At 42.9% G+C, this 14,902-nt stretch overlaps 1 protein-coding gene across 3 annotated transcripts in view; it reads right to left on the reverse strand.

Annotated features, from left to right (window-relative positions):
• PTPRN (protein tyrosine phosphatase receptor type N) overlaps positions 1 to 14,902 on the reverse strand; it is a 68,756-nt gene that overhangs the window by 12,546 nt on the left and 41,308 nt on the right. For all 3 annotated transcript variants that reach the window (XM_077273125.1, XM_077273124.1, XM_077273126.1), the window contains one exon: positions 3,207 to 3,425. In XM_077273125.1, the coding sequence (XP_077129240.1) occupies positions 3,207 to 3,425 (219 nt within the window). The remainder of the gene's footprint in view (positions 1 to 3,206; positions 3,426 to 14,902) is intronic.

The raw sequence follows: 14,902 nt of genomic DNA on the forward strand, positions 1-14,902 counted from the left end.
TATGTGATATTGGGCACTTAGGATACAACTTCATTAGGTCAGTTTGTACCTAAGACTTGAAGACGGCAGAAAACTTGACACAATACCGATGGAAAAAATGATCTCATACATAATGTCATTTTATGATTCACAAATGACCCTAAAAGTGAATTTCCAGATAGAACTGAAATTGCAGAGAAATTTCAGCAGTTTTCTAATATACCGTATACAGATTACCTAACTAGAAAGAGTTTTTGTAATGTGAGAAAACAGGAGAAAGAAAATCACATTTTTGAAAGCTGCTCTCACTACTATCAATGTACAAAAATATAACTACTATAATACTGCTCCTATATACAAGAATATAACTACTATAATACTGCCCCTATGTACAAGAATATAACTGCTATAATACTGCCCCTATGTACAAGAATATAACTACTATAATACTGCCCCTATGTACAAGAATATAACTACTATAATACTGCTCCTATATACAAGAATATAACTACTATAATACTGCCCCTATGTACAAGAATATAACTGCTATAATACTGCCCCTATGTACAAGAATATAACTACTATAATACTGCCCCTATGTACAAGAATATAACTACTATAATACTGCTCCTATATACAAAATATAACTACTATAATACTGCCCCTATGTACAAGGATATAACTGCTATAATACTGCTCCTATGTACAAGAATATAACTACTATAATACTGCCCCTATGTACAAGAATATAACTACTATAATACTGTCCCATATGTACAAGAATATAACTACTATAATACTGCTCCTATGTACAAGAATATAACTACAATAATACTGCTCCTATGTACAAGAATATAACTACTATAATGCTGCCCCTATGTACAAGAGTATAACTACTATAATACTGCCCCTATGTACAAGAATATAACTACCATAACACTGTCCCCTATGTACAAGAATATAACTGCTATAATACTGCCCCTATGTACAGGAATATAACTACTATAATACTGCCCCTATATACAAGAATATAACTACTATAATACTGCTCCTATGTACAAGAATATAACTACTATAATACTGCTCCTATGTACAGGAATATAACTACTATAATACTGCCCCTATATACAAGAATATAACTACTATAATACTGTCTCCTATGTACAGGAATATAACTACTATAATACTGCTCCTATGTACAAGAATATAACTACTATAATACTGCCCCTATGTACAAGAATATAACTACTATAATAATGCCCCTATGTACAAGAATATAACTACTATAATACTGCTCCTATATACAAAATAGAACTACTATAATACTGCTCCTATGTACAAGAATATAACTACTATAATACTGCCCCTATGTACAAGAATATAACTACTATAATACTGCCCCTATGTACAAGAATATAACTACTATACTACTGCTCCTATGTACAAGAATATAACTACTATAATACTGCCCCTATGTACAAGAATATAACTACTATAATACTGCCCCTATGTACAAGAATATAACTACTATAATACTGCCTCTATGTACAAGAATATACAGTACAGACCAAAATTTTGGACACACCTTCTCATTTAAAGATTTTTGTGTATTTTCATGACTATGAAAATTGTCCATTCACACTGAAGGCATCAAAACTATGAATTAACACATGTGGAATTATATACTTAACAAAAAAGTGTGAAGCAACTGAAATTATGTCTTATATTCTAGGTTCTTCAAAGTAGCCAACTTTTGCTTTGATGACTGCTTTGCACACTCTTGGCATTCTCTTGATGAGCTTCAAGAGGCAGTCACCGGGAATGGTCTTCCAACAATCTTGAAGGAGTTCCCAGAGATGCTTAGCACTTGTTGGCCCTTTTGCCTTCACTCTGCGGTCCAGCTCACCTCAAACCATCTCGATTGGGTTCAGGTCTGGTGACTGTGGGGCCAGGTCATCTGGCGTAGCACCCCATCACTCTCCTTCTTGGTTAAATAGCCCTTACACAGCCTGGAGGTGTGTTTGGGGTCATTGTCCTGTTGAAAAATAAATGATGGTCCAACTAAATGCAAACCGGATGGAATAGCATGCCGCTGCAAGATGCTGTGGTAGCCATGCTGGTTCAGTACGCCTTAAATTTTTAATAAATCCCCAACAGTGTCACCAGCAATGCACCCCCACACCATCACACCTCCTCCTCCATGCTTCACGGTGGGAACCAGGCATGTAGAGTCCATCCGTTCACCTTTTCTGCGTCGCACAAAGACACGGTGGTTGGAACCAAAGATCTCAAATTTGGACTCATCAGACCAAAGCACAGATTTCCACTGGTCTAATGTCCATTCCTTGTGTTCTTTAGCCCAAACAAGTCTCTTCTGCTTGTTGCCTGTCCTTAGCAGTGGTTTTCTAGCAGCTATTTTACCATGAAGGCCTCCTGCCCAAAGTCTCCTCTTAACAGTTGTTGTAGAGATGTGTCTGCTGCTAGAACTCTGTGTGGCATTGACCTGGTCTCTAATCTGAGCTGCTGTTAACCTGCGATTTCTAAGGCTGGTGACTCGGATAAACTTATCCTCAGAAGCAGAGGTGACTCTTGGTCTTCCTTTCCTGGGGCGGTCCTCATGTGAGCCAGTTTCATTGTAGTGCTTAATGGTTTTTGCCACTGCACTTGGGGACACTTTCAAATTTTTCCCAATTTTTCAGACTGACTGATCTTCATTTCTTAAAGTAATGATGGCCACTCGTTTTTCTTTAGTTAGCTGCTTTTTTCTTGCCATAATAAAAATTCTAAGTCTATTCAGTAGGACTATCAGCTGTGTATCCACCAGACTTCTGCTCAACACATCTGATGGTCCCAACCCCATTTATAAGGCAAGAAATCCCACTTATTAAACCTGACAGGGCACACCTGTGAAGTGAAAACCATTCCCTGTGACCACCTCTTGAAGCTCATCAAGAGAATGCCAAGAGTGTGCAAAGCAGTCATCAAAGCAAAAGGTGGCTACTTTGAAGAACCTAGAATATAAGACATATTTTCAGTTGTTTCACACTTTTTTGTTAAGTATATAATTCCACATGTGTTATTTCATAGTTTTGATGCCTTCAGTGTGAATGTACAATTTTCATAGTCATGAAAATACAGAAAAATCTTTAAATGAGAAGGTGTGTCCAAACTTTTGGTCTGTACTGTAAGTGCTATATTACTTAACTGACAACAATAGATGTCTTTACCTGGTACTCAAAAGTGGAGTCTCCGGCTCCTTCAGGTCCAAGTCCTGCAAGTCTCTCTTTTTCCCGTTGCTTGGCATGTTGTCGTAGACAGAATATAACAGCTGAGGCGATGACGATTCCTGCTATACAGGCCAAGGCGATGAAGATAAGGAGAACAAACCGGAAAGTATCCCCAAAGTGAGAGGCGTGAGGGAAGGTTTTGGTGGTGGCATTGCTCCTCTGTGATTGAAGAAGAGCAGATATTAATCCAAATAAGTAAAATCATAAAATATATAATCTGATTACTGTGGCAGTAGGAGATAAAGCGCGATGTGCAGTGATTATTGCTGATACTCCTGATTTCTTCTGTACTCTAAGTAATAAGTGATAGACTGGCTGCGACTACGACTCTGGTGTCTGACAACTCTGACAATCCCGATGTCCTCTCCCATCCCGGCTGCAGTAGTTGTCAGATTTCTCAGGTTCTTTATATTGTGTTGAAAGCAAAACTGAGTATTGAAAAGCTGAATATCACGTCTTGCATTAATATCATTAAATGTTTACTAATTCCGGCTTCTTCCTTTCTATTATCATATTTATGTATGAAAATTAATTTTAGTATCTGAGCCCCGCCCATCATGGAGGATCATGGGCCGGAGTGTGTTGACCCCAGTCCTTTAGGTTGGAACAATCTGTAAAGTTGCACCTCCCAGCATTCAGACAGGTGGCAGGAGTGAGGCAGTTTACTCCCCTTTGGGATAGAGTTAATTTTCATATTTTTTTTCCCATGGAACTTTGCTAAACCCTTGTGGTCTCCATAATAAGAGCTGCTCCCCCCGTTCACAAACACAGTATGATTAGTAAAGCTCAGACCAAAGACTAAATATCCATCAGCTGAATATAAGAGGAGCTGATCCAGAGGAAGTTCCCGGGACAAAAATATCCAAAAACTAAAGAAACAGAAAGTTCTTTGGTAAAACACATTTAATTCTTTTTTTTATTATTATATTTAATTGAATCAGATCTGATCTAAATGAAATCGGACAATAGACAACAATCAAGAACCAATGTGATTGCCTGAAGATACAAAGCTGACACCAGATGGATTGGATACATTGGAGACATTCATCCTGCACCTTACACTATGTATCATAATATAAGTGCCGCCCTTCAGGCGCATACACATCCCATACCTGACCCTATAAACCTATATACATAGCACATCCCATACCTGACCCTATAGACCTATATATGTAGCACATCCCATAACTGACCCTGTACACCTACAGTATATGTATAATACATCCCATACCTGACCATTTAGCCCTACATATGTAATGCATGCCATACCTGACCCTATAAACCTACATATGTAGTACATCCCATATCTGACTCTATAGACTTGTACATGTCACACATTGCATATCTTACCCTATAGACCTGAATGTATAACACATCCCATAACTGACCCTATAGACCTATGTATGTAGCACATCCCATAACTGACCCTGTACACCTACAGTATATGTATAATACATCCCATACCTGACCATTTAGCCCTACATATGTAGTACATCCCATATCTGACTCTATAGACTTGTACATGTCACACATTCTATATCTTACCCTATAGACCTGAATGTATAACACATCCCATATCTTACCCTATAGACCTGATTGTATAACATCCTATATCAGACCCTATACACCTGTATGTATAACACAACCCATATCTTACCCTATAGACCTGTATGTATAATACATCCCATATCTGACCCTATACACCTGTATGTATAACACATCCCATATATGACCCTATAGACTTGTATGTATAGCACATCCCATATCTTACCCTATACACCTGTATGTATAACACATCCCATATCTGACACTATAGACCTGAATGTATAACACATCCCATATCGGACCCTATAGACCTGATTGTACAACATATCCCATATCTTACCCTATAGACCTGAATGTATAATACATCCCATATCTGACCCTATAGACCTGCATGTATAACACATCCCATATCTGACCGTATAGACCTGTATGTATAACACATCCCATATCTGACCCTATAGACCTGTATGTATAACACATCCCATATCTGACCGTATAGACCTGTATGTATAACACATCCCATATCTGACCCTATAGACCTGTATGTATAACACATCCCATATCTGACCATATAGACCTGTATGTACAACACATCCTATGTCGGACCCTATAGACCTGTATGTATAACATATCCCATATCTGACCCTATAGTCTGACCCTATAGACCTGTATGTATAACACATCCAATATCTGACCCTATAGACCTGAATATATAACACATCCCATATTGGACCCTATAGACCTGTATGTATAACACATCCCATATCGGACCCTATAGACCTATATGTATCACACATACCATATATGACCCTATAGACCTGAATGTATAACACATCCCATATCGGACCCTATACACCTGTATGTATAACACATCCCATATCTGACCGTATAGACCTGTATGTATAACACATCCCATATCTGACCCTATAGACCTGTATGTATAACACATCCCATATCTGACCCTATAGACCTGTATGTATAACACATCCCATATCTGACCGTATAGACCTGTATGTATAGCACATCCCATATCTGACCCTATAAACCTGTATGTATAGCACATCCCATATCTGACCGTATAGACCTGTATGTATAGCACATCCCATATCGGACCCTATAGACCTGTATGTATCACACATACCATATCTGACCCTATAGACCTGAATGTATAACACATCCCATATCGGACCCTATAGACCTGAATGTATAACACATCCCATATCGGACCCTATACACCTGTATGTATAACACATCCCATATCTGACCGTATAGACCTGTATGTATAACACATCCCATATCTGACCCTATAGACCTGTATGTATAACACATCCCATATCTGACCCTATAGACCTGTATGTATAACACATCCCATATCTGACCCTATAGACCTGTATGTATAACACATCCCATATCTTACCCTATAGACCTGTATGTATAGCACATCCCATATCTGACCCTATAAACCTGTATGTATAGCACATCCCATATCTGACCGTATAGACCTGTATGTATAACACATCCCATATCTGACCCTATAGACCTGTATGTATAGCACATCCCATATCTGACCCTATAGACCTGTATGTATAGCACATCCCATATCTGACCGTATTGACCTGTATGTATAACACATCCCATATCGGACCCTATACACCTGTATGTATAACACATCCCATATCTGACCGTATAGACCTGTATGTATAACACATCCCATATCTGACCCTATAGACCTGTATGTATAACACATCCCATATCTGACCGTATAGACCTGAATGTATAACACATCCCATATCTGACCGTATAGATCTGTATGTATAGCACATCCCATATCTGACCCTATAAACCTGTATGTATAGCACATCCCATATCTGACCGTATAGACCTGTATGTATAACACATCCCATATCGGACCCTATAGACCTGTATGTATCACACATACCATATATGACCCTATAGACCTGTATGTATAGCACATCCCATGTCTGACCGTATAGACCTGTATGTTTAACACATCCCATATCGGACCCTATAAACCTGTATGTATAACACATCCCATATCTGACCGTATAGACCTGTATGTTTAACACATCCCATATCTGACCCTATAGACCTGTATGTATAACACATCCCATATCTGACCCTATAGACCTGTATGTATAGCACATCCCATATCGGACCCTATAAACCTGTATGTATAGCACATCCCATATCGGACCGTATAGACCTGTATGTATAACACATCCCATATCTGACCCTATAGACCTGTACGTATAACACATCCCATATTTGACCCTATAGACCTGATTGTATAACATCTTATATCGAACCCTATAGACCTGTATGTATAACACATCCCATACCTGACCGTATAGACCTGTATGTATAACACATCCCATATCTGACCGTATAGACCTGTATGTATAACACATCCCATATCGGACCCTATAGACCTGTATGTATAGCACATCCCATATCTGACCCTATACACCTGTATGTATAACATATCCCATATCTGACCCTATAGTCTGACCCTATAGACCTGTATGTATAACACATCCCATATCGGACCCTATAGACCTGTATGTATAACACATCCCATATCTGACCCTATACACCTGTATGTATAACACATCCCATAACGGTCACTCCTCCCTTCCAGCATTTGCATTTCCGATTGCTACTTCTTTGCCACCAGAGCTTGCGATCCAGACCGGAGAATCTCTGGAGGTTGACCCGTCTTTTCAAGGTCAATGTGATCGCGGAGCCTAAGGTGCTTCCTATGTCCTAACCCCATCCCGGGCGAGGAGGCCCCGCGGTCCACTTTTTATTTTGCGTCTTTGTATAAATGTAAATAAAGCCGCCATTAATAAAAAACAAGATATAAAATGAAGCAAAAAATGCAAAAATGCTAATAAAAAATAACAATTCCGTCCACTTAGAGGCAACACCCTCCTGCACAGAGAGAAGAGAGGAGCCGAGAACTTACCTAATGGCAGCTGAGGACAGGACCACCTGAGCGCCTCCTCACTCAGTCCTCCGAGGGGGGTGTGGGCGAGGACAATTCTGGGATCCCGGGGCCCCGCACCTTACTCAGGGCCCCGCACCGTACTCAGGGCCCGGGGGGAGCCACACAGGGAGACAATGAAATGGGGCGAATGGAGATGGCATGAGGGGTGGGGGAGCGAGAGGGACAGGGGGTCCTGGAAAAAGTGAGAGAGGGGCGGCTGTGCAATGAATGAGAAGAAGGGGACGACGAGGGGGGACGGACAATACCGAGAGGGCACAAAAGATGGGCAAGCGAGGCACAGGGAGGGATGGAGAGCAGGGATGGCGGAGAGGATGGGAGCGGCAGGCAGGGTGGGATGGGGACCCTCGTACCCTCTCCGTGCCACCGCGAGCGCCCGACGACATCAGCGGCTCCGTCACAATCACAGCACTTGTCACATCAAAAGGGGTTGCCATGACAACAGCTCCATGTTACCGAGGAGAGGCGTGATCGCTGGCGTCCCCCCCCCCACCCAGAGGCCGACCGACACCACCCAGGATCACCCCCCTTTCTTGCAGCTGGACGACACCTTCCCCCCACAAGCCCCCACTAAGAGCCCATCCCCCACATTAACCTGTAATCAATAGGAAGAGAAGAGAACAGAAGATACAAAAAGATACAAAGTATCAGATCGAGACGACAGAGCCAGAGCTGTCACATAGAGAGAGCGACATCCAGAGCTGTCACATAGACAGACCGACATCCAGAGCTGTCACATAGACAGACCGACATCCAGAGCTGTCACACAGAGAGACCGACATCCAGAGCTGTCACATAGAGAGAGCGACATCCAGAGCTGTCACATAGAGACCGACATCCAGAGCTGTCACATAGAGACCGACATCCAGAGCTGTCACATAGAGACCGACATCCAGAGCTGTCACATAGACAGACCGACATCCAGAGCTGTCACATAGAGACCGACATCCAGAGCTGTCACATAGAGACCGACATCCAGAGCTGTCACATAGACAGACTGACATCCAGAGCTGTCACAAAGAGAGACCGACATCCAGAACTGTCACATAGAGACCGACATCAAGAGCTGTCACATAGAGAGACCGACATTCAGAGCTGTCACATAGAGACCGACATCCAGAACTGTCACATAGACAGACCGACATCCAGAGCTGTCACATAGAGACCGACATCCAGAGCTGTCACATAGAGACCGACATCCAGAGCTGTCACATAGAGAGACCGACATCCAGAGCTGTCACATAGAGACCGACATACAGAGCTGTCACATAGACAGATCGACATCCAGAACTGTCACATAGAGACCGACATCCAGAGCTGTCACATAGAGACCGACATCCAGAACTGTCACATAGACAGACCGACATCCAGAGCTGTCACATAGACAGACCGACATCCAGAGCTGTCACATAGAGACCGACATCCAGAACTGTCACATAGAGACCGACATCCAGAGCTGTCACATAGAGACCGACATCTAGAGCCGTCACATAGAAAGACCAACATCCAGAGCTGTCACATCGAGAGTCCGACATCCAGAGCTGTCACATAGAGACCGACATCCAGAGCTGTCACATAGAGACCGACATCCAGAGCTGTCACATAGAGACAGATATCCAGAGCTGTCACATCGAGACAGACCGACATCCAGAGCTGTCACATAGAAACCGACATCCGGAGCTATCACATAGAAACCGACATCCGGACCTGTCACATAGAGACCGATATCCGGAGCTGTCCAATAGAGACCGACATCCGGAGCTGTCACATAGAAACCGACATCCGGACCTGTCACATAGAGACCGATATCCGGAGCAGTCCAATAGAGACCGACATCCAGAGCTGTCACATAGAGACTGACATCCAGAGCTGTCACATAGACAGACCGACATCCAGAGCTGTCACATAGAAACCGACATCCGGAGCTATCACATAGAAACCGACATCCGGACCTGTCACATAGAGACCGACATCCGGAGCTGTCACATAGAAACCGACATCCGGACCTGTCACATAGAGACCGATATCCGGAGCAGTCCAATAGAGACCTACATCCGGAGCTGTCACATAGAGACCGACATCCAGAGCTGTCACATAGAGACCGACATCCAGAGCTGTCACATAGAGAGACCAACATGCAGAGCTGTCACATAGAAACCGACATCCAGAGCTGTCACATAGAGACCGACATCCAGAGCTGTCACATAGAGACCGACATCCAGAGCTGTCACATAGAGACCGACATCCAGAGCTGTCACATCGAGAGACCGACATCCAGAGCAGTCACATCGAGAGACCGACATCCAGAGCTGTCACATAGAGACCAACATCCGGAGCTGTCACATAGAGACCGGCATCCAGAGCTGTCACATAGAGACCGACATCTTGAGCTGTCACATAGAGACCGACATCTTGAGCTGTCACATACAGACCGACAACCAGAGCTGTCACATAGAGAGACCAACATGCAGAGCTGTCACATAGAAACCGACATCCAGAGCTGTCACATAGAGACCGACATCCGGACCTGTCACATAGAGACCGATATCCGGAGCTGTCCAATAGAGACCGACATCCGGAGCTGTCACATAGAGACCGACATCCAGAGCTGTCACATAGAGACCGACATCCAGAGCTGTCACATAGAGAGACCGACATGCAGAGCTGTCACATAGAAACCAACATCCGGAGCTGTCACATAGAGACCGACATCCAGAGCTGTCACATAGAGACCGACATCCAGAGCTGTCACATCGAGACCGACATCTTGAGCTGTCACATACAGACCGACAACCAGAGCTGTCACATAGAGAGACCAACATGCAGAGCTGTCACATAGAAACCAACATCCAGAGCTGTCACATAGAAACCGACATCCAGAGCTGTCACATAGAGACCGACATCCAGAGCTGTCACATAGAGACAGACATCCAGAGCTGTGACATAGAAACCGACATCCGGAGCTGTCACATAGAGAGACCGACATCCAGAGCTGTCACATAGAGATCGACAGACATTCGTAGCTGTCACATCAAGAGACCGACATACAGCATCATGAGCTGTCACACAGAGACACTGACATCTTTTCCAGGGCACATGACCATTTCTGATATTTGTCAGGAGATGCAGCGAGAGACTGATGTCCTGATCACCATTATATATTATGCAATCAGCCCAATACAGAAATGGGACTTCCAAATTGGGTTGTCATGGTAACCCAGTAATGATTTCTATCTGATCAGAGACATATCAAGCTTCCCTCTATCTGCTGCACATTAGTCTTTATAGTATCTGTTGCCCATCAGCCCAGCTACAACGACAAGTCATCATATGGATTTGAGAGACATGGGTAATTATGCATCTGACCAGGAGCACGCACACATCACCGAGCCCAATAACAAAATCCTTACGGAAGTGTTTTTTTCTGATACACAGCTCCAAATCCTCTACTGTCCCTAACACCACTACGGAAAGTGTATAAATCTGTATATAGTGAGTCCCCCTAGTGGTGGCTATATAAATCTGTATGTAGAGCGCTCCCCCTAGTGGTGGCTGTATAATCTGTATGTAGTGAGCTCCCCCTAGTGGTGGCTATATAAATCTGTATGTAGTGAGCTCCCTCTAGTGGTGCCTGTATAATCTGTATGTAGTGAGCTCCCCCTAGTGAAGGCTGTATAAGTCTTTATATAGTGAGCTCCCCTTAGTGGTGGTTATATAAATCTGTATGTAGAGCGCTCCCCCTAGTGAAGGCTGTATAAATCTGTATATAGTGAGCTCCCCCTAGTGGTGACTGCTTAAATCTGTATATAGTGAGCTCCCCCTAGTGGTGACTGCTTAAATCTGTATATAGTGAGCTCGCCCTAGAGGTGACTGTATAAATCTGTAGCTAGTTAGCTTCCTCTAGTGGTGGCTGTATAAATCTTTATGTAGTGAGCTCCCTCTAGTGGTGGTTGGGTAGATCTGTATGTAGTGAGCTCCCCCTAGTGGTGGCTGTATAAATCTGTATGTAGTGAGCTTCCTCTAGTGATGGCTGTATAAATCTGTATGTAGTGAGCTTCCTCTAGTGGTGACTGTATAAATCTGTATATAGTGAGTTCCCCCTAGTGGTGGCTGTATAAATCTGTATGTAGTGAGCTCCACTTAGTGCTAACAGCATAAATCTGTATGTATTGAGCTCCCTATAGTGTGGACTACATACAGTTACATGAAAAAGTTTGGGCACCCCTATTAGTCTTAAGCTTAATGTTTTATAAAAATTGGTTTTTTTTGCAACAGCTATTTCAGTTTCATATATCTAATAACTGTTGGACACAGTAATGTTTCTGCCTTGAAATGAGTTTTTTTGTACTAACAGAAAATGTGCAATCTGCATTCAAACAAAATTTGACAGGTGCATAAGTATGGGCACCCTTATCATTTTCTTGTTTTAAATACTCCTACCTACTTTTTACTGACTTACTAAAGCACTTTTTTGGTTTTGTAACCTCATTGAGCTTTGAACTTCATAGCCAGGTGTATGCAATCATGAGAAAAGCTACTTAAAGTGGCCACTTGCAAGTTGTTCTCCTGTTTGAATCTCCTCTGAAGAGTGGCATCATGGGCTCCTCAAAACAACTGTCAAATGATCTGAAAACAAAGATTATTCAACATAGTTGTTCAGGGGAAGGATACAAAAAGCTGTCTCAGAGATTTAACCTGTCAATTTCCACTGTGAGGAACATAGTAAGGAAATGGAAGAACACAGGTACAGTTCTTGTTAAGGCCAGAAGTGGCAGGCCAAGAAAAACATCAGAAAGGCAGAGAAGAAGAATGGTGAGATCAGTCAAGGACAATCCTCAGACCACCTCCAGAGAGCTGCAGCATCAACTTGCTGCAGATGGTGTCACTGTGCATCAGTCAACTATACAATGCACTTTGCACAAGGAGAAGCTGTATGGGAGAGTGATGCGAAAGAAGCCGTTTCTGCAAGCACGGCACAAACAGAGTCGGCTGAGGTATGCAAAAGCACATTTGGAGAAACCAATTTCTTTTTGGAAGAAGGTCCTGTGGACTGATGAAACCAAGATTGAGTTGTTTGGTCATACAAAAAGGGGTTATGCATGGCGGCAAAAAACACAGCATTCCAAGAAAAACACTTGCTACCCACAGTAAAATTTGGTGGAGGTTCCATCATGCTTTGGGGCTGTGTGGCCAATGCCGGCACCGGGAATCTTGTTAAAGTTGAGGGACGCATGGATTCCTCTCAGTATCAGCAGATTCTTGACAATAATGTTCATGAATCAGTGACAAAGTTGAAGTTACGCAGGGGATGGATCTTTCAGCAAGACAATGATCCAAAACACCGCTCCAAATCTACTCAAGCATTGATGCAGAGGAACAATTACGCTGTTCTGGAATGGCCATCCCAGTCCCCAGACCTGAATATCATTGAACATCTGTGGGATCATTTGAAGAGGGCTATCCATGCTCGGCGAGCATCAAACTTAACTGAACTGGAATTGTTTTGTAAAGAGGAATGGTCAAAAATACCTTCATCCAGGATCCAGGAACTCATTAAAAGCTACAGGAAGCGACTAGAGGCTGTTATTTTTGCAAAAGGAGGATCTACTAAATATTAATGTCACTTTTCTGGTGAGGTGCCCATACTTATGCACCTGTCAAATTTTGTTTGAATGCAGATTGCACATTTTCTGTTAGTACAATAAACCTCATTTCAAGGCAGAAACATTACTGTGTCCAACAGTTATTAGATATATGAAACTGAAATAGCTGTTGGAAAAAAAACAATTTTTATAAAACATTAAGCTTAAGATTAATAGGGGTGCCCAAATTTTTTCATATAACTGTATATATGTATTAGGAGCCCATATGGGCTACTAAACCACTACATTTTTTACTAAAAAGGAGTGCGGTCTTCATCTTTTTTGCTCCACATTGAGGATTAGACTATGTCTGGAAGGTCTGGCACCCATTTTTCACATGCTGCTTGCTAGTGCTGCTTTTCAATATATATATATATATATATATATATATATATATATATATATATATATATATATATACATATATACACTGCTCAACACCACATCCTAGATATCACTGAATGAAATATTCCAGTTACAAATCTATCATTACATGAATTGTTACATAATGGAATGCTTTGAGAACAATAAAGCATAAAAATGATCGCCATAAATCATAACTAATATCCCATGGGGGTCTGGATTTGGAATGATGCTCAAAATCAAAGTGGAAAATCAAATTACAGGCTGATCCAACTTCAGTGGAAATGCCTCATGACAAGGAAATGATGCTCAGTAGTGTGTGTGGCCTCCACGTGCCTGTATGATCTCCCTACAAAGCCTGGGCATGCTCCTGATGAAGTGGCGGATGGTCTCCTGAGAGATCTCCTCCCAGACCTGGACTAAAGCATCCGCCAACTCCTGGACAGTCTGTGGTGTAACGTGATGTTGGTGGATAGTGCGAGACATGATGTCCCAGATGTGCTCAATCGGATTTAGGTCTGGGGAACGGGCGGGCCAGTCCATAGCTTCAATGCCTTCATCCTGCAGGAACTGCTGACACACTCCAGCCACATGAGGTCTGGCATTGTCCTGCATTAGGAGGAACCCAGGGCCAACCGCACCAGCATATGGTCTCACAAGGGGTCTGAGGATCTCATCTCGGTACCTAATGGCAGTCAGGCTACCTCTGGCGAGCACATGGAGGGCTGTGCGGCCCTCCAAGGAAATGCCACCCCACACCATTACTGACCCACTGCCAAACCGGTCATGCTGAAGGATGTTGCAGGCAGCAGATCGCTCTCCACGGCGTCTCCAGACTCTGCCACGTCTGTCACATGTGCTCAGTGTGAACCTGCTTTCATCTGTGAAGAGCACAGGGCACCAGTGGCGAATTTGCCAATCCTGGTGTTCTGTGGCAAATGCCAAGCGTCCTGCACGGTGTTGGGCTGTGAGCACAACCTCCATCTATGGACGTCGGGCACTCAGACCATCCTCATGGAGTCAGTTTCTAACCATTTGTGCAGACACATGCACATTAGTGG

This window comes from Ranitomeya variabilis, chromosome 7 (assembly GCF_051348905.1).
Source record: "Ranitomeya variabilis isolate aRanVar5 chromosome 7, aRanVar5.hap1, whole genome shotgun sequence".
Lineage (NCBI taxonomy): Eukaryota > Metazoa > Chordata > Amphibia > Anura > Dendrobatidae > Ranitomeya > Ranitomeya variabilis.